This window comes from Doryrhamphus excisus, chromosome 1 (genome assembly GCF_030265055.1).
Source record: "Doryrhamphus excisus isolate RoL2022-K1 chromosome 1, RoL_Dexc_1.0, whole genome shotgun sequence".
Lineage (NCBI taxonomy): Eukaryota > Metazoa > Chordata > Actinopteri > Syngnathiformes > Syngnathidae > Doryrhamphus > Doryrhamphus excisus.
In genome coordinates, this window is record NC_080466.1 from 38,736,739 (window position 1) to 38,762,222 (window position 25,484).

The following is a 25,484-nucleotide window of genomic DNA, read 5'->3' on the forward strand; positions in this document are numbered from 1 at the left end:
GGCACATATAGACAAACAACCATTCACACTCACATTCATACCCATGGAAAACCCACGGATGCACGGGGAGAACATGCAAACTCCACACAGAGATGGCCGAGGGTGGAATCGAACCCTGGTCTCCTAGCTGTGAAGTCTGAGTGCTAACCGCCGTGCCGCCATGTCAACAATATTAGGCAGAATATTTCATTCAAAGAACATAACCAAGTTATTACTTAATACAGCTACAAAAATTACTTGTGAATTTTATTGTGCAATTCAGTCTAAATATTTACTCCCCCACTTCTAGCAACTTATTTTTTTAAGGTTTATTTGGACATAAAAAATGTTTATAATTACTTTTATTACTTTTTAATTTAAATTAAATATTTTATTTAAAAAAAATAATTAATTTTTAATTAAAATATTATAATTAAATTTTATTTCTTTATTTAAATCTTAAACATGTCTGAAACAAATAAGCCAAACTATACTATCCCGTGAATAAATAAATACTTTTATGGATGGGAGCAAAGGCAATAAGAGACCTTCAGAGTATTTATTTATCATATTCAACTTAAAGGAAATGAAAATACAGTACATTCACATGACATCATGAAAAAAAGACAGTAAATAGGTGTGTACATACAGCACAGTATAAATATACATCCTTCTGGCTGTGTTTACATTCAGTTAGTGTGTTAGTAGTGATGGTGAGAGATCCCATGGCCCCTGCAAGGGGAGTACGAGCGCAGTGAAACACACAAGTACGCACAACAAAGTCAAGAGCCAACACAGGTCCTATTAATAAACCTTTCAATCTTTTGGTGCTCCTCTTGAAGTGACGCTCGTTCTCTTTGTGTTTGCAGGATGCTAACGTTTGAGGCGAGCCACGGGACCAGATGTCTGGGCTGTGTCTGAACACCAGCTGGCTGCAAAAACATAATCTGCAATAGTCTGCGTAACATCATGTGCGTACTGTACATGTAAAATTGTATATACAGCATGTACAATGGTGTCATTTTCAGGGAAACAATCGCATGCCTGTATAGCATGGCTAAAACTCCAAATGGATGTTGAAAATCATCCTTGCCGTGTATCACGTGCAATACATATTAGGACAATCAATTGTAATGACAAAATAAGTGCTTTATGACAGTATAGCTTGTTGATACAATGGTCTGCATGACACAAAGAGGCAATCAGTTGTAAAGGATTATAAAGTTACTCTTACATTGGCAATAACCAATCTAACTATTATTGATCCGTTCATTAAAGTGCAAATGTAATATTTTGGAGTGTAAGATGAGAGTCCAAGGACCGAAAAGTAAAGTTTGTGTACAAATGCGCTCCAAATATGCACTCTCAACACACTTTTTGGAAAAATGGGACATCATCGATACCAGGGTAGTAACGGTATCGGAATTGAGACGCTATATTTTCACATATCTTTGTTTTTTTTTATGTACAAATGTATTGTGGATATTTATATATTGTTTACAAAAGGGAATCATTTGTTGACATAGTTACATTAGCTTATATTTTAGATACAGATACAGTACCGTATTTTCTGGACTATAAGTCGCATCGGAGTATAAGTCACACAAGGCCAAAAATGCATAATTACGGAGAGAAAAACATACATAAGTCGCACTGGAGTATAAGTCGCATTTTTTTGCGGGTAATTTATTTTAAACTACTTGACTAAAACCGACATTACGTCCTCTTGGAAGGCAAGTTCTAACAATAAAAGAATAGAGAACAGGCTGAATAGGTGTAAGCTATGCTAACACAATGCTTATTCAGCTACACAAAAAATAAACATAAACAGAAAAGGTGTCCAGTGTTTATGTAACATAAACAGTTTTTTCATTTATACGCCGCTCTGGAGTATAAGTCGCAGGAACAGCTAACCTATGAAAAAAGTGTGACTTATAGTCCGAAAAATACGGTATTTTTCTTTGCGTAAAATCTTGGTCCTGTCTTTTATTCTGATAAAAAAAATATTAAGGGCAAAAATCACAACCATTCGATTATGTTGAAAAATGCCCAAGTAGTATTATACCTGTATATTTGTGATTTGTTTAAAAAAAAATTCAATCCGCTTTCAAATCAACAGGAGCTCACTCACGGTGCAACCAAAAAATTATAGCACATGTAGAACACATATTGTATGTGTACCTCATGGACTATAAGTGGATAAATATTTATTTATAAACCCGCAAAATATTACTTGTGTTATTTTTTGTTGCACCGTGAGTGAGTGAGGCCTTCTTTTGTAGTGCAGGAGTACGATATGTACAGCAAGTCATTTTTATTACTCGCCACTCGTATAATAGCGGAGCTCTACTGTATTTAATTACTGGATCAATACCAAACATTTGCCCAATTCATATTTTTGTGCTCATATGCTAACCACCTAGCTTCAAATCAGCTGCAAGTATAAACTCCTCATCAATAGTACGTCAGAATTTTCATTCCTCAAGGTCAACATCACAACATCAAATAATCATTTGATACAAAAAGTTTGCATTCACGGAGAAGAAAGAACATTTGCACATTTGGGTAATAACACTGTAACATCTGACCAAACAATAACAACTTATTATTGGCTAAATGCATCGGAGTATTTCACACTCGGTGTTTATAATTATCCTCTGCCTCCCCCCTTCTATGAATATAAGCCTCCTACACTCTGACATAATTAAAGCACAGCACCATATTTAATGTGGTACACACTGTGTGTGCACGCACACTTTGCAAGTGAATATCCAAAACGAGTCCCGTTGTGTTCGTGACACAAAACAACACGGCTGAGCGCATAATTAAGGCAGAGGTCGTATCAAATAGACTTGAAATATTTAGATGCGTCAACATTCTTTTTAAAGCTGTCTTGGATTGCTTCCGAGTGGGTGGCGAATGTGATCACCGGTTGGCGACGCACATTCCTCGGAGCCGTTATGTAAGCGTCGTTCCGTCGTATAGCTCCATATGTAAACATGTGTTAGACAGGGGAAATATTCATTCATTCATTTTCTACCGCTTTTTCCTCACGAGGGTCGCGGTGGGTGCTGGAGCCTATCCCAGCTGTCTTCAGGCGAGAGGCGGGGTACACCCTGGACTGGTCGCCAGCCAATCACAGGGCACATATTTAACATTACTGATACCTAATGACCACATGATCACATCTTTGAATGTGTTTTCTGAATGCCTTATATTAGCATTTCCCTTAAGTTAGCTATTTTTATGCTTGAAATGCTTAATTTAGGCCAATCAAATTTGCTTAAATATGCACATTTATTGACTAATAATAGGTCGGATTTATTAAAAAAAAAAAAAAAACAGTGACAGAGTGACACCATGAAATCCGAACCGCAAAGTCAAATCTTGGTTTTCATACGGCAATTTGGAGTCGATAATTAACCTAGCATGTTTTTGGAATGTGGGAGGAAACCGGAGTACCCGGAGAAAACCCACGCATGCACGGGGAGAACATGCAAACTCCACACAGAGATGGCCAAGGGTGTAATCGAACTTGGGTCTCCTGGCTATGAGGTCTGCACGCTAACCGCTCATCCGCCGTGCAGCCCCAATCAGAAAATTCATTCATTCATTCATTTTCTACCGCTTATCCTCACGAGGGTCGCGGGGGGTGCTGGAGCCTATCCCAGCTGTCTTCGGGCGAGAAGCGGGGTACACCCTGGACTGGTCGCCAGCCAATCACAGGGCACATATAGACAAACAACCATTCACACTCACATTCATACCTATGGACAATTTGGAGTCGCTAATTAACCTAGCATGTTTTTGGAATGTGGGAGGAAACCGGAGTACCCGGAGAAAACCCATGCAAGCACAGGGAGAACATGCAAACTCCACACAGAGATGGCCGAGGGTGGAATTGAACTCTGGTCTCATAGCTGTGAGGTCTGCGCGCTAACCACTAGACCACCGTGCCAGGGGAAATATTATCATATTCAAAATGTGAAAGTTGCTTATGTGTGATTGTGTTCAGTTGCATCGCTCGCTCGCTTTCTCCGCTTCCTTGCAATCCTTTCCCAGAGGTGCACATCTGTTTCTTCTCGTTCCTTATCGTACCTTCACACTCTCGTGGTGACGGAACACATCTGTGACTATCCTCTTGTTTTTGAATTATAACAGGCTAACGCGTGTGTGCAAATACGTCTCACAGGGCCTCAGCCAGGCAGCGGTCAGAACCCTCGCTCGCTTCGAGCCGCACCTGACGACTGGTTTTCCTGTTTTCAACCCAAGAATTATGTATAACGGTGCCCCCCGGCGAAGGGTCCACCTGCAGCAAGGACACCACTCTCTTTTTAACCTTAGCACGAAGGGCACGCCTCAACTTCTGTCGTGTGAAGGCATAGAGCAGAGGGTGAGACACCGTGGTCCCGTAAGCCAACGCTAAGAACCAGAGGCGGAGACTGACCAGGGCGTCACTGGGACCGATGGCCAGGATGAGCATATTGACGACAGAGAGAGGAGCCCAGCATCCGAGAAAGGTGCTGATGATGATGAGGGACATTCTGAACACGCGCCGCTGACGTTCTCGCCGATCCCGATGACGCCGCACTGCTCGACGAAGAGCGATTATAGCCGATACGGACGCCTGGACACCCATAGTGGCCGGCATTGGGGTGGCGGCACCTGCGTCGGGTGTAACCAGCGGGGCGGTAGAAGAGATTGCTGGTGGGGAGGTCGCTGTGGGAGTGGGTGAAGAGGAAGCAATGAGCGGAGGGTGGCTGTGTTGTTTAGTTCCATCCGCGGTGCACTGCTCCTCTTCTGGCGCTGGACTATTCATGAGTTTCAGCTTGGTCTTCCTTTTTATCGGTTTCTTGTGGAGGCCCGTACAAGATGGACCCATAAACCTCTGGCTCTTCTTGATGTGGGTTCCGATGCGGATGTTTAGAGCCCTCAGGATTCTGGAGTACGTGAACAACATCACCGTCACAGTGGTGAAGAATATGGGCACCTGAAGGATGAGGTGGTAATATGTTCCCAATGTCAAGCGACCGCCTTGCCCGCCGATGCACAACAGCGTCCGGTTACGCCATGTTGGCGATGGTGTCTCCAGGCCTTTCTTCTCAGTTCCTTCACCCCGAAACAACTGTTCCTCCAGGAACGGGATAAAAAAAACGGCAAGTGATGTGAGCCACACCGCCGCAAGTAGCAGCGCCGCTCGGCGTGTCGTCAGCAGCCTATTAGCCGGCCGCACCGAGATATCGTATCGGTCCAGGCTGATTACAAGGATATTGACGGCGGTAGCGATGCTAGCGAAGGTGACACAGGCTTCGTGGAAGCAGCACATCAGAGCCAGATTGGGGCCGGGAGGTAGCAACACCACCGCCAGCGTGAGAGGCAAACACAGCACGCACACCGCCACGTCCAGGACGTGCAGACTCACGGTCACCATATTGCTGACCGAGTCCACTAAATTGGACTGGGAGCAGTAGAGAACCAGAACCGTGATGTTGCTGCTGAAACCCAATACCAGCTCCAGCATTAGAAAGGCGGTGAGGGACACCTGGAAACCCAGCGAGTACGGTGTGTACCATGATGTCGGGTCGCCGGGCCAAACCTCGCCGGCGCCCGCCTCGCCGACTCCCACTCCCCCTAGACTTCCCGGGTTGGAAGTGTAGCTGTCAGTCTCCATGGCTGCCTCTCAGTCCTCGCATGTTGTACCTGTCACTGCCTTGATGGAGTCCCATGATACACCAGGATGAGCTTCCATTGTTGCGGGGATGGATGCGAGCGAGCTGTGGGACACCCCCCCCGAGGCAGATGACAGATGAGGAATGAGCTGCGGAGGACAGAATGAAAACAACATTATTCTCTTTCATAGTGGATGACATCAATCACTTTGTACATGTGACACGCACGCATCCTGGACAGCCGTCCATTGATCCCGCCACCGATCCATCCATCCAGTCATCTATCTACCTGTGTCTATCTATAGCAGGGTCTTTGACTTTCTTCCTCTGATCCATCACAGCATGCCCTTATGGGAAAAAAATATATATTGCAGTATATTGGCAAATATAATGCAATGTATTAGGAAATATATTTCCATACATGGGATCTTATGTTTATTCACTCATTCATTCATTTTCTACCGCTTTTCCTCACAAGGGTCGCGGGGGTGCTGGAGCCTATCCCAGCTGTCTTTGGGCGAGAGGCGGGGTACACCCTGGACTGGTCGCCAGCCAATCACAGGGCACATATAGACAAACAACCATTCACACTCACATTCATACCTATGGACAATTTGGAGTCGCTAATTAACCTAGCATGTTTTTGGAATGTGGGAGGAAACCGGAGTACCCGAAGAAAACCCACGCATGCACGGGGAGAACATGCAAACCACACAGAGATGGCCGAGGGTGGAATTGAACACTGGTCTCCTAGCTGTGAGGTCTGCGCGCTAACCACTAGACCACCGTGCCGCCCACATCTGAACCAGCTTTAATAATTCATTTTCTACCGCTTTTCCTCACGAGGGTCGCGGGGGGTGCTGGAGCCTATCCCAGCTGTCTTTGGGCGTGAGGCGGGGTACACCCTGGACTGGTGGCCAGCCAATCACAGGGCACATATAGACAAACAACCATTCACACTCACATTCATACCTATGGACAATTTGGAGTCGCTAACCTAGCATGTTTTTGGAATGTGGGAGGAAACCATAGCATGTAGCTTTTCAAAGCACACGGCGCGACAATAAGCCATCGCTAACTTGTGCTGGAACTCGGGGGGGGGGGGGGGGGGGGGGGAATGAACAAATTGAATGAAAACTAAGTAATCAGGCCCACAGGCAATCAGCTGCTCCCTCGGCGGATCAATAAAAACAATGCAGTCAGCAATTTGCCCCAAATTGGTTAGATTTCCACCTCTTGCGACTCTTCCAGACTGTGTCAGTGATTTGGAATGCCGCTACTACAAATTGAATGTATTCATTATCAACTGTTGCCCAAAATGGAGCACATGGAGGTGGAATTAGTCTGATGACATCACATGCAGCTCCATTGCTTGGAAATTATTATAAACAGTTATTGCATTAATATATATATTATTTGAAGGCATCATTTACAATGAATCAATGAACTATATTACATGTCATATTCTCAGTAAATGCAGGAAAAGGTAATACATGTATAAAGTTTCACATTAAGGGCTGCATGGTGGTTTAGTGGTTAGCGCGCAAACCTCACAGCTAAGAAACCAGGGTTCAATTTCAAATTTTACAATGCCATGCATTTGTGCTGTGAATTTTATGCTAAATGTATCTATATCAATGATGATATTACTTCAGTAGCTGTATTTCACCCTAACTACATAGGGAACTAAATAGCTAGTGTCCACTCACAGATAAACACAGCCCAGTAGCCTTTTTGTTTAATCCTAATCTTAGTTCTAATCTAATGAAACATCTCAATAGCACACCCAATACAAATTATTTTATATATTTGAAAGCGGTGGTTAGCACGCAGGCCTCACAGCTAGGAGACCCGAGTTCAATTCCACGCTCGGTCATCTCTGTGTGGAGTTTGTATGTTCTCGCCGTGCATGCGTGGGTTTTCTCCGGGTACTCCGGTTTCCTCCAACATTCCAAAAAAAACATGCTAGGTTAATTGGCGACTCTAAATTGAATGTGAGTGGTTAGCGCGCAGGCCTCACAGCAAGGAGACCCGAGTTCAATTCCACACTCGGTCATCTCTGTGTGGAGTTTGTATGTTCTCGCCGTGCATGCGTGGGTTTTCTCCGGGTACTCCTGTTTCCTCCAACATTCCAAAAACATGCTAGGTTAATTAGCGACTCCAAATTGTCCATAGGTATGAATGTGAGTGTGAATGCTTGTTTGTCTATATGTGCCCTGTGATTGGCTGGCAACCGGTCCAGGGTGTACCCCGCCTCTCGCCCAAAGACAGCTGGGATAGGCTCCAGGACCCAGTTACCAAAATTTCCAGGGTATAAGTCATCATCACACAGCAACTTAACAATCAAAAAGTGGCTAAGAAATATACAATAAAAACAGCAACTATTTTAACGGCTTCCGATCATGCATTTCATTGGTTGTGGCTGCCAAGGCACTGCAATGATGTCAGCCTCCCTCTGGTGGACAGAGGCGGTTTATGAAATGCTTTGTTGGGACAAAATCTCTTTAGAACTCACAGAAAAGGAAAAGACATGTAGTAATGATGTGGATGATGGGCAAAATAAAAAAAAAGTGCAGTTCCCCTTTAAGAGGTGGTGGTGTGTCCCACAGCAAAGAACGCCAGACTAAAAAAAAAAGAAAAAAAAAAGCAGTGGTTTGCACCATTCTTTGTCTTCACATGATAATTAATAACAAGCAAAAATAAAGAAGCTCTGGAAACGGCATGCTACCTCCAACGTGGCCCCGTATGAAGGATGAAATTAAAACAAGCTTATGAGTCACAAGTTCTATTTGCTATCTTACAAAGTACTCCACGTTAGTATTTCTGTGTTCAGAACAACAAACAAACTTTTTTTTTTTTAATAATCTTCCCCTGACTGGAAGGTGCTCCTTTTGTATAATGTTGAGGTTGACATCACAGCAGTTTCATGTGGCGTTGCTATGACGACTACAGTGACTTAGGAGGTACAATGTGCAGTGAGAAACCAAACCCTGGTACCACAAAAAAAAAACAAAAAAAAACAGCACTGCAGTGGAAAATATGTCTAATTGTAACTACAATTCAGTAGCTGAATTTTAACTTTAATTTGAATCTAAAATATGGTAGTTATTGTTAAATGTACTGGAAAGTGTAGTACCAGTACACTGATGAATGTGTTTTATTGCACTGCACTCCGGTTTGTAATGGCCTGCACGCAGATACTATGTTGTTCTATTGACAGACTGCAAGGATAAAGAGAAGCCAACCCAAACACATTTGCTCATCGCTGATTAGAGCGAGGGCTTCAGATAGCGCCTGAGGGAAATCAATTGATTTTCAAAAAGAAAAATCCGTTTCCCTTCCGCTTCGCCCTGCAAGTCGGTCAACAACCGAGTCAACTGTGAAAGCATCGGATGAGGAACGTTCCGCACAAACACCCAAAAAAAATCCAAAACAACTCCTAACCATTAACCTCTGAGTTGCTCAGTTATCCCCCCACCACCCTTTCCAGCCAACGTGTAGGGTTGCCACGGCAACCGTACTACAAGGGTATAGTTTAATGAGGACGCAGGTGGTATATATCATTGGGGGCGTGTGACACAGACCTCTGTGGTGACAGTGTGAGAGAAACACAGTCAAGTTAGAGCATATCTCCCCCCCGCTTACGGTGACGCCATTAAGAGTCGGTCGGTACGTCCGCAGGAAAAAATACAGCGATAAAAAAAAACATGTGATCCTCAAAGAATTGCGACAAAAATGACTACTTTCTGGTCATTATGAGATATGTAAAGGTAAACTAAGTACTAGAGTTTTTGTATTGGATTTCATGAGATTGTGCAGGCGTACATGTACAGTAAACCTCGGATATATCGGATTAAATTGTTCCCACTGGTTTTGTCCGATATATGCGAAATCCGTTATATGCGTATACCGGAAAATGTCCGTTTTACGCATATATCGGATTTATATCCGGTATATGCGTAAATCGGATTTTATCCGTTATAAAAAGGCACTTCCTTGACTATGTTTCCAATGTACCTGGACGCGCAGGCAACGCCTGTCATGATTCGGCAAATCGGAGCGCCACGATGCGGCCATCCGATATATGCGAGGGAAATTTAATGGAAATGCATTGGAACGGGACTGGAGATTTTGTCCGAAATAGGCGAAATCCGTTATAAAAAATCCGATATATGCAATGAATTTTTATTGGAAATGCATTACAGAAAAATTGGTTCTTTTTTATCTGTCCGTTGTGAGCGAATTTCCGATATATCCGAGGTTTACTGTAGTTAGTACGCACGTTTGTGAAATGCAACGACAATGGAAGATACACTCTTCAATACGGTGGTACCTCGGTTTTCGTTGTTAGCAAAATTTCCAGGGTATAAGTCATCATCACACAGCAACTTAACAATCAAAAAGTGGCTAAGAAATACACAATGACATGGGTTCTGTTCCCCCTGGATGGAGGAAAGAGCAGTTGTGGGAGGAAACGGAAGTCCCTGAAGATCAACAGTACTCTTCTTCTGTGTATTTTAAGCAAATTGTGTAAGCAAATGATGGACTTCTTGACAGGCAATTATTGATAGAAGTGGGAAAGCAGTGCAGATATTCACATTGGTGAATAGATGGGTTCGGTAGTACATTAAGGAAAGCAAACTTTGTGTATTTTCTTAATCATTCTATGAGGTTAGCCATTCCAACGAAGTGAGAACTGAGATTCATTATAGAAAATGAACAGCATCGGGAAGGAAGTAAAAGACAAGACTGTGAGCCGATAAACAAGATCTCCCAGGGAACAGAGGTGGGAGATTTTTTTTTTTTCCGCTCTGAAGTCTTACATCAGGCTTGCCCCTCAGAGCTTCTGGTTTCCTAGTTCCCTCCAAACCCCAACAGAGAGCCCGCTTTTACAAAAGACTCATTGAAAATTGCATAAAGTGAGAAGCTTTCTTTATCACTGAGAAAAAAAGGTCAGATGTGCAACAATCTGGCGGAGTAATAGCTGCCTGGGTTAAGTAAAGCGGTGTTTACACTTTACCTCTGCATTTTCTGGCAATGAAGAAAACAGGAAGTGATGATTAGTAAACATAAGCACACACAAAAATTAAGAATTCATTGAAATGACGAGCATCACTGATCATTTCATTTAATCCTTGTTGTAATCATCTGATAACTTGCTATTATATATATATATATACATATATATATATATATATATATATATATATATATATATATATAGATGTAATATTATTTATATTATATTACCACTTCTCATATTACCACTTCTTGCCACTAAAATGACAATATTTTTCCTCATATTAGGAGTTTATTCTGGTAAAATTTTGTCTTGTTAGAATACGTTTTTCTCTTAATATTTTGACTTTATTTTTTAGAAAATACAGCTGTTTTTTCCATTTATTTTTGTTTTTCCCCCAAATAATTTTCTCCTAATAATTAGTATATTATTATAAATATTATTCCGATAATATTTTTGACTTTTTCCATAAAATTATATCTTATATCTGCCACCTTATTTCCCCCCAAAACTTAATTCCACTAAAATAACATAATTTTCTCCCATAATATTATGCAATTTGTGTAAAATTACTGCAGATTTTTTCATTTTTCTTGTTTTTCTTAAAGTTTTTCTTGTTAAATTATAATTTGAGATTTAATGAAATAAAAAAAAAAAACGGGCCCCGGGCAACACTTTGCACGCCCCTGTTCTCAGATATCTGAACAACTTAGCTTTTATATTATGAGCGACAAAACAAAGTTATTAGTGTAACATCTAACAATTATAAACAATTAATTGATTTATTTTCAGCATAAAAAACAAGCTACAAGCCGTAAATGGCCCGTGGGCCGTACTTTGAACACAATTGGTTTATCCAATCTTGCATTGGTGTATTTTTCCTGAATGTTCAGGACCTTTTTTTTTTTTAACCGTCTCAACAGATTGTCATTTTTGACAAGCTGTTCAATCTAGCCTGTCCCACGGGAATAGGAAGGCTCGTCACTGCGGGTTCAATTTGACCTGTTATACACCACCTTGCCATCATTGGCTTGGGGCTTCTAAAAATAAAAAGCAAAGGGGTGGCAGAGTGGTTATTTGGTCACACTGCCGCTGTGGGAGGTCACTCCTTGGCTGGCTGGAATAAAAGAGACAAATGGATCCATTGTCATCATCACATACACGTGTGACACGTTTGTGCTGTGCTACCATCTTTCATTTCACTGCTTATGCAGATAAATTAAGGGGACATTTAATGTACAGTGTTCCCTCGTTTATGGCGGGGGGTGGGTTCCCAAAATAAAGTCCCTCACAATACACTTTGTACACTTTTCTCAGACAAGCACACATTTTTCTCTTGTTTAAACACTCACTACAATCAATCAATTTAATGATCAATCTATGCCTATCTATCTGTGCCTGTAGTGTTTTTGTATCCTTGTTAAAACTGTTGAAGTGTTTCACTCCTCCATGATCCGAAGGTTCGTTAATTGCGCCCTAGCCATTAAGGTGGAAAAGGCAGTCGTGCACTAAGGAGATTGATTGACAACGGTCTAGAGCCAATCAGAAAGCAGAAAAACTATGGGCAGTGTCTCCCTTAGGCAATCAGGACTGTTGTGGCTACATATACTGAAGAAGAACTGGACGTGTCTTCAGTTCTCATAATAATAATGATATTATGATAATAATAATTAAACATTGAGTGCCGTAGTTCAATTGAACGACTGTTTAAAACATATCACAGTGTGTTGGAGAAAGGTGGGAGGAGCAGAGTGGTTTCTCTGTTGGAGAGTGGGAGAGGTTTCCTGGCACCGTGAGCGAGTGTGGTTGCTGCGTGGAAGATCATGTGTGCATTTATATTCAACCCTGTGGATGCTCCATGGCTGTGGTGTTGGCACATACAGTATATTTATTTATCTGACACTGAAGGGAACCAAATCATACAATCAAATCAGTGTGAATTGGCGCTAACTTTATCACTGCAATCACAAATTTCCCCACTGAGGGACGAATAAAGGCATATCTTAATGAATTATGACTGCTTTTGTTTTTAATGGAACATATAAATTTTTTTTACAGTACATCTTTACAAGGGACAATACTATACAAATTAATAATAACTTGGTTATACTTGAGAGTAGGCTGTGTCCAGCTGGTATAACAGTAAAGATTTACTATACTCTGAAAAATGGTCATCATACAGTCATTATGGTATATTATACCGGGGCTGCATGAAATGCTAAATTCATCATACAGCAACTTATTACTCAAACAGAAGCGAGGAAATATTTCAAAGTTAGATAGTAAAGTCCCAGAAAAGCATTTCATTGGTTATGGCTGCCAAGAGACTGAGGCAATGCTGCCTCTGTCCACCAGAGGGAGGCTGACATCATTGCAGCATCCAGCAGCCACAACCAATTAAACGCTTTGCTGGAACAAAATGGAACAAAAACGTATGGAAACACGTTAAGATGGTTGTTTTTTTTTATTTTTTACTCCTATTGGTACTTGTATATTTTTTAGCTACTAAATTTGTTCACTCCACCCTCGGCCATCTCTGTGTGGAGTTTGCATGTTCTCCCCGTGCATGCGTGGGTTTTCGCCGGGTACTCCGGTTTCCTCCCACATTCCAAAAAACATGCTAGGTTAATTAGCGACTCCAAATTGTCCATAGGTATGAATGTGAGTGTGAATGGTTGTTTGTCTATATGTGCCCTGTGATTGGCTGGCCACCAGTCCAGGGTGTACCCCGCCTCTCGCCTGGAGGCTCCAGCACCCCCCGCGACCCTTGTGACCCTTGGCTGCCAAGAGACTGACGCAATGCTGCCTCTGTCCACCAAAGGGAGCCAGAGGAGCCCAGAGGGAGGCTGACGTCATTGCAGCATCCAGCAGCCACAACCAATTAAACGCTTTGCTGGAACAAAATGCAGTATGGAAACCCGTTAACATGGTTGTTTTTTGTATATTTTTTTAGCTTCACAGAAGACACACAGAACAATGAGCAACTCGGTGTCTGTCTCCTTTACTTTGCTCTGGGTTTAGTGTTGACTACTTTGCTGTGCTAATGTCACCATTTAAGGCACCATGTTGTGATGTTTTTGGTAAGACCAACGGTCAAGCATTTGATCCTTCTTGTATATTTTTTAGATACTAAATTTGTTCACAGAAGACACACAGAACAATGAGCAACTCGGTGTCTATCTCCTTTACTTTGCTCTGGGTTTAGTGTTGACTACTCTTTGTTGCGCTAACGTCACCATTTAAGGCACCATGTTGTGATGTTTTTGGTAAGACCAACTGGTCAAGCATTTGATCCTTGCATAAGATAGACCAGAGAGAGAAGGCGGGATCCATAAAACGACTCCTCTGAGAGCACTGCCTTTGTGCCAAAAAAGAAGGAAGCTTCAGTCACTTCCTTCTGTCAAAGCTCTAATTCCAACAATGCTCATCACTCGGGACAAAAACAATTCCCACGAATAGAAACCACCAGCATTCAGAAGTCTGCAACGTGAGGGGGCGACCGACGACTGTAGAGAACAGCTTGTAAGCAAGACCCGAGCACACACACACAACGTGTACTCTTCTTTTTCCACAATACGCTCGCGTTTATGTGTGGCGTGTAAATAGGCTCCCTATTGAGACATCAAGCAGTTATTAAAGCTCTCTCTCTCTCTCTCCAATGAGCAGTCCATGATGCAGACAATTGTCATGTCGGAGCATAACATTTGCTCACCACTGCTCGGAGTCAAGCGGTGCGTGAAAAGGAACACACACACACACATGTGCAATAACACACACATCTTGCTGTACCACTGAGCACCCGCTGAGACCAATTCCAGCTGTAGTTTGAATAGAGAGAGGATGATAGCCTCATCCAATGCAGCGCCCCGGAGTACATTAGAGGCTTGCAAATGTTCAGGCCAGCGCATCTGAAATCTGAAACAAACAGGAACTGAACACAGAATCCCCCACTGAGGGTGACTCTCAGCTGGATGTCCGCTTTCAAGATGCCCGCTTTTTAGTACGGCTAACCCTTGCGGAGAGGGAGGGGGGCACGACTTTCACCTTCAAATGTGACTAAAGCTGCTGTTATTTCATGTTGCACTTTATTTAATTCACGTGTGCGGCTTTTGGCGGCTTTACACGCAAAGCTGACATTCACAAAGTCAATACTATTTCTTTATGGATTATTTGAAATCTATATAACGGTAATTTTTTTATTTGTTTATGTTTCTATGTAGTCACTAAGCCAGGGGTGGCCATTACGTCGATCGCAAGCCACCGGTAGATCACCAAGGTAGATAAGGTTGATTGCGTATAACGTCACTATGTAGAAGTCATGTGACATCAGTCAGCTGACATTTAGCTCCCCACTCCTGTTTCGCTCTTGCTCCCCCGCGGCGTTTCAAGCTACACAAGCTTTCATTTTTATTTTTCTGATTACGGATAAACTCACTTAGCGGTACGATGCCAATATTGCTAACAAAATCCTGGCACTTGTAGCAGCAACATTAAACTCATCACACAACAACTTAACACTCAAAATGTATACCTCATAAATATACAAAATAAAATTGTTTGAGCAAAGCATTTAATTGGAGGACAAGCAGCAAGGAAAATTGATTGATGGCGCAGTAATGTTAGCCAGAGGAGCTCAGAGCCCAGAGGGAGGCTGAGGTCATTGCAGTGAATGCCAATAAATGCGTTGCTCAGACATAAGGCATGATAGGAAAACTTTAATAGATGAGGTTTTTTCCATTTCAATCTAGTATTGGTTCATATTTGTATAAACGTTTTGAGTGTTAAGTTGCTGTGTGGTGAATTCTTAGAAAAGCGTTTTTAGTAGGATGACATCAATACAATACAAGTTTGTTACACCCAACATGACAATATATGACAACCACAACAGTGTACAAGGACATTGGCAAAATGATGGCTACTTTGGCCTTTCTAAATCTGTTTTGACGCGTTTGTCGATATTATCATTAATAAGGTAGCCAAAATTGTCTTTTAATTGTTTTGATAATGTTTCTTTCTCATCGCACATCTCAGAACTAATAAAAAAACTCAGGAGTTGAGAGGGAATGTATCACATGGTAATCACTCCTAATACTAATAGCTTCACTATTTGTTGACATGCAACATTAGCAATGTTTTTGACATTTGTATGGCGTCCACACTCATTCATTCATTTTCTACCGCTTTTTCCTCACGAGGGTCGCGGGGGTGCTGGAGCCTATCCCAGCTGTCTTCGGGCGAAAGGCAGGGTACACCCTGGACTGGTGGCCAGCCAATCACAGGGCACATATAGACAAACAACCATTCACACTCACATTCATACCTATGGACAATTTGGAGTCGCTAATTAACCTAGCATGTTTTTGGAATGTGGGAGGAAACCGGAGTACCCGGAGAAAACCCACGCATGCACGGGGAGAACATGCAAACTCCACACAGAGATGGCCGAGGGTGGAATTGAACCCTGGTCTCCTAGCTGTGAGGTCTGCGCGCTAACCACTAGAACGCCGTGCCGCCCGCGTCCACACTCAGTCACTGTTCAATGGCAGTGTAGGTGTGTGAAATACCGTAATCGCATCCCTGCACACGCTCAGACACCACAGCGACAACACTTACAAGAATGTCAGTCTGCTTCACTCTTATTGACCTTCTGTCTGCACTTGAACAGAACCTTAATTGTGGCGGCTGTTCAAGTATACAATACAACTAAATACAAGTCTCGTTCTTGCAAAAATCAGAAATTATTTTGCAGCAGAGAAGCGTGCACGGCTGGGAGCGGCGAGCATGCCGGCATGAAATATGGAAAGAGAGAGAGAGAGAGAGAGAGAGAGAGAGAAAAAAGACTTCATCTTTAATGTATATTTTGGGCGACTAAAGAAGAAGAAGAAGGCAATGAGCGTAAGAGTGCGATGAGAGCATGCGTTGCTGCCGTTATAGTCTTCACTGCACCGGGAATCATTTCCATTATTCAGGTGGACTCTCCAGTTGAAGAAGGGTGGAGGTTTGAGCAAAGCATGCAGACTCTGCGCCGAGAGCCTTTGTGTTGTCCTGTTAACTGAATTATTTATCTTGGAGCTGAAATAGCTAGCCATCGAAAAACCAGCAGGAGGTAAAGTTTAACAAAAAGAAAAGAGTTTAGAAGTGTATTAATACATTGGGATGATTTCATTCATACCCACACAATCACACAGACTCCCTTTTGTCATTTTTCATGCAGACTGGGTTTCCCTTTTTGCACAAACACAGAGCAAACAAATCCACAACAATGCACAAAGACAACTCAGACACACCAAACTTCATCTTCAATGTTGCAAGTATTCCTATTTTCTTCTTCACTGCTCTTGCCGTCTACCTGCTTGGTGTATTTTTCCTAGTCTTTGTCCTCGGGTGGCTCTTATGAAGGTTGTTTATGAGAGGCATCTGATAGTATTATTGTCTCTGCAGTTTTGAGATAAGCAGCAAAATGCTAAACTAAAAATGGACCCTGTTCATTTGTAAAGGCAATTAAATTCATTCATTCATTTTCTACCGGATTTTCCTCACAGCTATCTTCGGGCGAGAGGCGGGGTACACCCTGGACTGGTGGCCAGCCAATCACAGGGCACATATAGACAAACAACCATTCACACTCACATTCATACCTATGGACAATTTGGAGTCGCCAATTAACCTAGCATGTTTTTGGAATGTGGGAGGAAACCGGAGTACCCGGAGAAAACCCACACAAGCACGGGGAGAACATACAAACTCCACACAGAGATGGCCGAGGGTGGAATTGAACTCTGTTCTTCTAGCTGTGAGGTCTGCGCGCTATACACATGACCGCCGTACAGCCCAATTAAATTCAGTACTCTACTATTCTATGGATTCAGGACACACTGGTGATTATATCTAACAGCTAATTAATTCTCATAATAAGTCATTCATAATGTGAAAAATGTTCAAAAACGTTCAGTATTAAAAAGTCCCTAATCGGCAAAGTTCCCAAAATGTTATACTTTATATTGTATGTTATACAATTTAAAAAGGAAAACTGCACTTTTGGAGGGAATTTTGCCGTCATTCACAATCCTTATGTGAAACACAAACACACCTTTCTCTTTTTCTGTGTGGTCTAATGAGAGAAAACTACTTTTTATGAGGCAGCTAACCATACTGTGATTGGATTGGACGTATGGCAATATTGGACCTGTACAAGCGAACGCAAAATATAAAATATAAAATATAAAATATAAAATATAAAATATAAAATATAAAATATAAAATATAAAATATAAAATATAAAATATAAAATATAAAATGTAAAATAAATACAAATAAATAAATACAATAATACAATAATAAATAAATACAATAATAAATAAATTAAATAATAAATACATTAAATAAATAAATATAAAATATGTAAATATATACAATATATATATATATTTATCGCTAGCCGCTCGTCTCAGCATCACTCACAAGAGTGGATACTTCGCTCTCAATTTTGCTACGACTAATGACTCAACAAGGTGCTCGTTTGCTGTCAGAATGTTTTACACACATCATGTGCTGGAAGACACAGCCATCCCAATGAGAGCGGACATTGTAAGCGTCTGTTTCTATTCATGCTGCTGTTGTTGATGGAAGTAACGAGATAAACTTGACAACCTCTTGGAGTACAAGTATCTCATTCATAATAACAATATCAAATGATAAAAAAACGAAACAACCGTGAGCATTGACAACGCCACAACACACAAAGAAACAACACACAGTGTAAAGTCAATGCACAGTGAGTGACTTTTTTTTTTGCTGCAGGGAGAACACCCTTGAGAGCGTGGGAGAAATAAACAAGCTGGAAGCGTCAAGCACCCACTCCCACGTCCCACGTCCAAAGCGCCCCCAGTCTCGAATGAAAAAAAGCACACATTCCTCTTGTAAATCGATATTTTGTGCATCTTGGGGTGTATAAACTTTTTCCACAGAGAAAAATATATTTTTTTTTTTACATTGTAATTTGTGCTTGTATTGTATATAGGCCTAAAAAAGGGCAATAAAACAAACCACAGCCCACAAATGGCCCCCGGGCTGCACTTTGAACACCCGTTATGGCGCCATAACAGCCATCATGGCTGTGCGTAATGGATAGTGCGAGTGGAGCGCACAAAATCAGTCCCCAACAAATGTAATTATGTAATGCAATGTTATTGTTGGATGTGCATGCATGTAACTAAAAAAGTTGCAAGCGACCTTCAACATTGCCATGGCGACAACACGTGCACACAAACAATTAAAACAGGTGCACACTTACCCAATTAGTCACTGTTCATGTGCGCCAGTCGAATGGAGATGAGAAGAGCGTCTCCTCTCGGAGCACATGGTTGATCTGCAGGGGATTCAGTGTAGGACGCACCCCCCACACTCATCCCCCTCACGTCACTTGAGAACCGGGCAGCTGAGATCTGCTCACCTCCGTGGGACGCGTGGACCGACACAGAAGACTGCACACAGCTCACTGTCCTGATGGATGCACACAGCAGAGGACACGATAGAAAAAGGGGGCGGAGCCTTACAGCAGCATCAACACAAGTCATAGCACGTTCTCTACAAATGTCTGTCTATACCAGGGGTCTCAAAATCAATTTACGTGGGGGCCACTGGAGCTAGGGTCTGGGCAAGGCTGGGCAGCATCAGCCCCCCCCAAAACCGCATTTATTAAAAACAGAAAAATATACAAACTTTTTCAGTGCAAAATAAGATGAAAAATAAATGAACAAAACAAGAATAAAGAAAATCAATCAATCAGTAATAAATAAATATAATATTAAAATGCCAAATAATAAAAACTTAAGAAACCACATATAGTTGGTGGGTAGACAAATTATTTTTTTTCAGATTAAAATTAACAAAGCATTATTAGAGCCCTGTAGACATGACAAAACACGACTATAGCCACATTTATACTTTTTTTTATTTACAACATATTGCGCAACTGCAGGGTCTTGAGACACATGCTAACTCGCAAACTAGAGAGCTAGCGACCTAAACGGTAGCCTTCAAGTTATTTCCTTTAAACTTAAATAGACCAAAAAACTTACCACTTCCACACGGAGAGGGAGGATAACCATGAACAGTTATTTAACCTTTAACATGAACATTAATCAAACGTAATAATTTTTTTCTGGGTACATGATACCATACAGCATCCATATCAAACTTGCGCGGGCCGCACTAACATTAAAATTTCATATCAAGGCGGGGGCCTCAAACTAGTGTCCTGCGGGCCGCGTGTTTGAGACCCCTGGTCTATACCATATTACACTATACTATACTTCAGTGCTTGAGGAAGACCTGACAGGAGACATTTTGAAAGTGCCAACCTCTAATAGTTGCAATAACCAGCTTGCACTCGAATGACACGGCCAATGAGATGAGACGCTCTACCCGGAATGTTTTCTGTGCATATGCAGATAAGTCGAAGTTTAATATAAAGCAATTTCAAACAAATACAAAATGTGCAAAATTCATATTGTATCTGCATTATATACATTTGCTTTTACAAGCTAAATAAGATCAGCCATTTATTCCATCATCTTACATCAGCATTACAGAACACACATTAAAAAGGAGTACACCGACTTCTGAGTCACATTTGTGCAGCATTTTTTTTGACTAGATGGTCAAATTGGCACTTGGGCCGCTAATGTAATGTTTACTTTGGTGCTCCTCCACAGGACAGTGAAAGCACCGGAGAGCCAGCTGGACCACTCGGCCACACACATAGGGGTTTACATTAAAAGTGCTAAGTTTTATTGACTCTCCACACAGGATGACATTTGACATCCAACAAGATTCATATTGTTGCAGCTGCTGCTGCTTCTTCAGCTATAGGAAAGTGTCTGAGATAAGACGCTCGTACAGTGTCAGATGCTCTGGCAGGGAAAGCTGACATGCAGAGTTCAAACTCAGTAGGCGGCTCGACCCAGCAGCAAGCTCTGCAGCTGCCCGATTCTGCCTTCCCGAGGCAGGACCAACCTCTTCTCTACTCTCCCCTCACAGTCCTCCAGAAGCTGCTCGATGTACCAGGAGGAACCCAGCAGGATGTGGCCGGTGGCCTGCATGGAGAAGATGGTCCACCGCAAAGCCTCCCTTGAAAACAATAGACAGATTTCAGTATTTCTCATCTCATGTTTGAGACAAATGGTGTGTACTTCAGTGTCGGGGCACAAACAATTCTAAAATATAATCCTCCACACTACAAGGTCCGTGCCAAAGCTGGAACCCTGCACATCTCTTTGCTGATGACATAACTCCTCACAAAAATTAATCTCAGTAAAATCAAAGCTATTTCAAAGCTGCCACCCACACAGGTGCAGAGAGCAATGGATGATTGTATTTTCACTGCCAGATGATTGTTACAAATACTATTGTGCAGCACATGTGCAGTACCTGCAGAGTAGAAAAAAATCATTTGCATTGGAGTCCAAATATTTAAGATTATGGCCTGTACTCCTTTTTAACACCATTTCATATATTTGTGTGTTTTAGTCAAAAAAAAAACATTCACTCACTTCAACATCCTTTTGGCGGCATAACAGCGCAGGTCATAGGAGACCGAGTAAACACCGTACAGTGTCGCTTTGACATTCAAACAGCCAATGAAATCGTTGGGGTTGTTCTTGTAGAGGTCAAAGGTCAGCTTGGCCACATCAGTCCGAGGCCTCAACCTGCACTTGCTGAGCTCGTCTCTGGACGGGCTGTTCTGGAGAAAGACTCACATCAAAAGGGCTGCAGACATTGACGCTCTGGGAATGGAACGGGTCAGTCAACAGGTCTTATATGATGGTACTGGAAATGCCACTAGTGGGTGAAAAGTGGCATTTTATGACATTTACTATGAAGGATGTGTATATAAAAATACATCCACGCATCTCTATAGATTTTTCATGTTATTAAAGTGGCACAGTGAGTCTCTTCAATCAGCATCACAGGCAGCTGATCTTGCAGTGCCATCTAGTGGCTGACCATCCGCCGTACCTGAAATGGGGTCCACTTCTGTCCCTTCTCCAGCACCATGAGGACCGTGTTTTCCGGCAGCGTCAGGAAGAACTCCTGTGTGTCCACGCATGTTCCATCTTCATCCAGCACCAGTCCACTGGCACACAGCACATTTAATGAGTCGCTCACCTGAGGCGTAAATGGATCACAGTCATGAAGTGGCTCACATGGACAAAATGGGTGATATAATTGCGAGATAGGAGAGAGAAATTCACATATCCAGCAACTTTGCACAGACAGGACCACGGGAATGCAGTACTAAGTACTAAAAATGGCATAATAAACATAATACCCATATACCCATCACCGTCAAGCACAGTCCAAAAATATAGGCTGAAATATGACAAACTGTGTACCATCCATCTTTTATGCCACTTTTCCTCATTAGGGTCGCACGTGTATGCTGGAGCCTACCCCAGCCTTCTCTGGGCAAGAAGCGGGGTACACCCTGGACTGGTCGCCGGCCAATCACAGGGCACATATAGACAAACAACCATTCACACTCACATTCATACCTATGGACAATTTGGAGTCGCCAATTAACCTGGCATTTTTTTTGGAATGTGGGAGGAAATCGGAGTACCCGGAGAAAACCCAAGCACGCTAAAACTCCCAAACGGAGAATCGAACCCAGGTCTTCCCGATCTCCTGACTGTGTAGCCAACATGCGGCCTGAAATAGTGTACCCAACATCAATTTGTGCTCCTTTACTTCCCTTCTCTTCTCTCTTCCCTTAACACCTTGAGTCAGAGGTGTCCAAAGTGTGGCCCGAGGGGGAATTTGGGGTCCACAGCACATTCTAAAACTACAATTTAACAAAATTACGCAAAAAAATGAAAAAAAAAAACAGCAAGAGAAGATGAAATGATACTAGCACTAATAGTCAGGGGTGTCCAAAGTGTGGCCCGAGGGGGAATTTGGAGTCCACAGCACATTCTAAAACTACAAGTTAACAAGATTACTCCAAAAAAAAAAGAAAAAACAAGAAAAAAACAACAAGAAAAGAAGCTGAAATGATACTAGCACTAATACTCTGTCACCAATAGCGACAAACTGAAACCAGGCAGACCACATTTGGGATGCAAGTCATGCAAGATCAGGTCAAAAAAGCTGAAAAGGTTGAGACTAAAAACGTGAAATACAAGTTTGAACACCCCCGCCTTGAAATATTCAAGCCTCTTTGCTAACCTTGTTGATGAGGTCGTCTAGCGCATCAGCCATGATGCCCTTCTTCAAGCTGCGGTCAGCATTAGTCACACGGAAAGGCTTTGGTCGAGATGCTCGGCCGGACAGAAGCTGATGTGTCATGGATGCACTGGCTGACATGCTAGCAGTCACACATCTGATGAGGAAAAAAAAGGGGAGGGTGACTCATCTCTTTACTTTAAATTTGGAATTGTTTTTTTATTACTTGGAGAAGGTAGCTGGGGTCAAGAGGCTGAGAGACTTCATGGCATAATCCATTGCTGCTCAGAGAGCTCCACAACCTGGAATCACCAATCATGGAATGAGCACCATAAAAGTCAGTACTGGTCATGTAATATATAATATAGACAATAATAAAAAACTTACGCCAAAAAAGACTGGCACGGCTCTCCCGAATGATCCTGGAAATAATCCTGGTTGTGGTTGCCTCTGTGCTGAACTGGTGGTTGAAGCTGGGAGAAGCCAGACAAATGAGACAGCTGGCCGCTGAACCTTGTACTGCTGTTGAGCAAGTTGCATGCCGTCAGTGTCATTGAGCAACACCCTAGTCCTTCCCCCATGACCGCCTTGCATTCAAATGTGTGCAAAGTTCAACAAACTTTAGACATATTTCTGCTCTTATTTAGCCACATCTTATGTGACTGGTATTGAAACATACGACGACACTGTGTAATATGGAAACACCATTAATAAAAGCAGAGCATTTTTTTCATCAATATTTGACATTGACGTCACACCATAACTCATTTGATTTACATGTCATGAAAACAATAAGAATATTTTTTAAAAGCCTTTGGTTGTGGCGTTTGGTTGGTATTGTTTGTATTGGGGCTGCACGGTGGCCGAGTGGTTAGCACGCAGGCCACACAGCTAGTAGAGCAGAGTTCAATGAGTTTGCATGTTCTCCCCGTGCATGCGCGGGTTTTCTCCGGGTACTCAGGTTTCCTCCCACATTCCAAAAACATGCTAGGTTAATTAGCGACTCCAAATTATCCCTAGGTATGAATGTGAGTGTGAATGGTTGTTTGTCTACATGTGCCCTGCCCCTGGTTGGCCCCCCGGCAGTCCAGGGTGTGAAGACAGTTGGGATAGGCTCCAGCACCTCCGCAACCCTCGTGAGGACAAGCGGTAGAAAATTATTGAATGAATTTATGTTTTGTATTGATGTGGACACAAAACGAATCTATGAGACAGCAGGAAGAGGCTAATTTACACCAATTATATTAATTGATAACTGAGAAAAATATATATATTTTTTTGAAATCCCTATTAGCAACATATGCTAGCCAGGTGGTGGGTGTCTTATATTTTTTGGTTGAAAAGAAAAAAAATATTGCATATAGTTCTCTCTAGGTTGTGTACCTTCTTACATGCATTAATTAAAATTTGAGCTACAATCTCAAAACCAGTTCCTTCAAATATGATCGGAAAGCCGTACATGATAGTGTGTACTTTATTTAGGTATACTGTAAGGTCAACCATAGGGCCCAAAAAGGCAATAGCGTGATCAGATGAAAGTCCATATCCTTAAAAAAACCCAATTTCTCAATTTTTGTGTAGATGCCAAAAGAGTAGGATACAAAGCCAACAGTCCAAAAGGTTCCACGTGAACAGAACATCTTTTACTCTCACACATTTAATAAATAACCGAGTAGGAAAAGATAGTACAGGTAAATATGTACTGATAAATATGCACAGAATGTTCAGTGTGTGGTATTACACTGGTAAATAGAGAAAAGGTCATCCTACAATACTTAATTCAACTTTGCCACACTATGAAAATGCTATATATATAACTTGAAAAAATTGTGGAAAATGAACATAGGAGGGGAGGAAATGGGGTTTGGTTCTGTTTTGTTTGTCATTATCGTGTGTAGTTTTTGTTTGTTTATTTTAAAAGAACAAAGACAATATTAAATTATCTGTATATTGTGAAACAAAATGTAACAAACTAAGTATAAAAGATATAAATGAACGCACTTACCAGACGATGTGCCGTTAGGTAGAGCCAGAGTGCTAATTGAAAACACCTGGCTAATGTTTACGACTGGTTGATTGCTGCAAGTCACGTGACGTCCGGTCCTGACCGGAACTTGCAATTTTTTTTTATTGAGTGCAGCGAACCATAATAGATAGACGCCGCATCGAGTGGTTTTGTCCACTTCTGCGATACGTCAACGTCGCCGCCATATTGGATGGGTCAGGCTGCGCTGTAAATTAATACTACGAAATTTACTGACTTTCAAAAGGCGCCATTCAACAAAAAATAACTTAATTATTCTCGTTCATACATTCACACACGCACTAGTATACTAGGGAAACAGTTAGGCGCCACTTTGCTGCCCAACTGTTTCCCAAGTATATTAGAGAGTACATTTACCTGTATTCATTTACAGCAGTCTTGACCCACCCAATATGGCTGCGACGTTGACGTACGGCTCAGCGCTCGATGTGGCGTCCATCTATGTCTATGGCATGTAACCCCGTAACTGCTAAATTTGATATCGATTCCAAAGTAACAAAATACAGGGACAGATACTTTTTACTTTAAATATTTCAGCTCATTGAAT

At 42.0% G+C, this 25,484-nt stretch overlaps 2 protein-coding genes across 3 annotated transcripts; both read right to left on the bottom strand.

Moving 5' to 3' along the window:
* Positions 1 to 523: 523 nt before the first annotated feature.
* On the bottom strand, positions 524 to 19,146 carry LOC131141990 (G-protein coupled receptor 22-like). The gene is made up of 2 exons (XM_058091636.1): positions 18,962 to 19,146; positions 524 to 5,797 (listed from the first exon to the last, which is right to left on the bottom strand). Exon 2 carries the CDS (start codon positions 5,648 to 5,650, stop codon positions 4,166 to 4,168), a length of 1,485 nt encoding a protein of 494 aa, XP_057947619.1. The 5' UTR covers positions 5,651 to 5,797; positions 18,962 to 19,146; the 3' UTR covers positions 524 to 4,165.
* A 1,072-nt stretch (positions 19,147 to 20,218) lies between these two features.
* On the bottom strand, positions 20,219 to 24,986 carry cidec (cell death inducing DFFA like effector c). Of its 2 annotated transcripts, none has more exons than XM_058077125.1 (7): positions 24,899 to 24,986; positions 23,281 to 23,415; positions 23,120 to 23,195; positions 22,897 to 23,050; positions 21,688 to 21,837; positions 21,222 to 21,412; positions 20,219 to 20,799 (listed from the first exon to the last, which is right to left on the bottom strand). In XM_058077125.1, exons 3-7 carry the CDS (start codon positions 23,170 to 23,172, stop codon positions 20,616 to 20,618), a joined length of 732 nt encoding a protein of 243 aa, XP_057933108.1. In that variant the 5' UTR covers positions 23,173 to 23,195; positions 23,281 to 23,415; positions 24,899 to 24,986; the 3' UTR covers positions 20,219 to 20,615. The 2 variants fall into 2 exon arrangements, with proteins under 2 accessions (XP_057933108.1, XP_057933116.1); XM_058077133.1 differs by having other exon boundaries at positions 23,281 to 23,412; positions 24,899 to 24,924.
* Between the last annotated feature and the right edge of the window lie 498 nt (positions 24,987 to 25,484).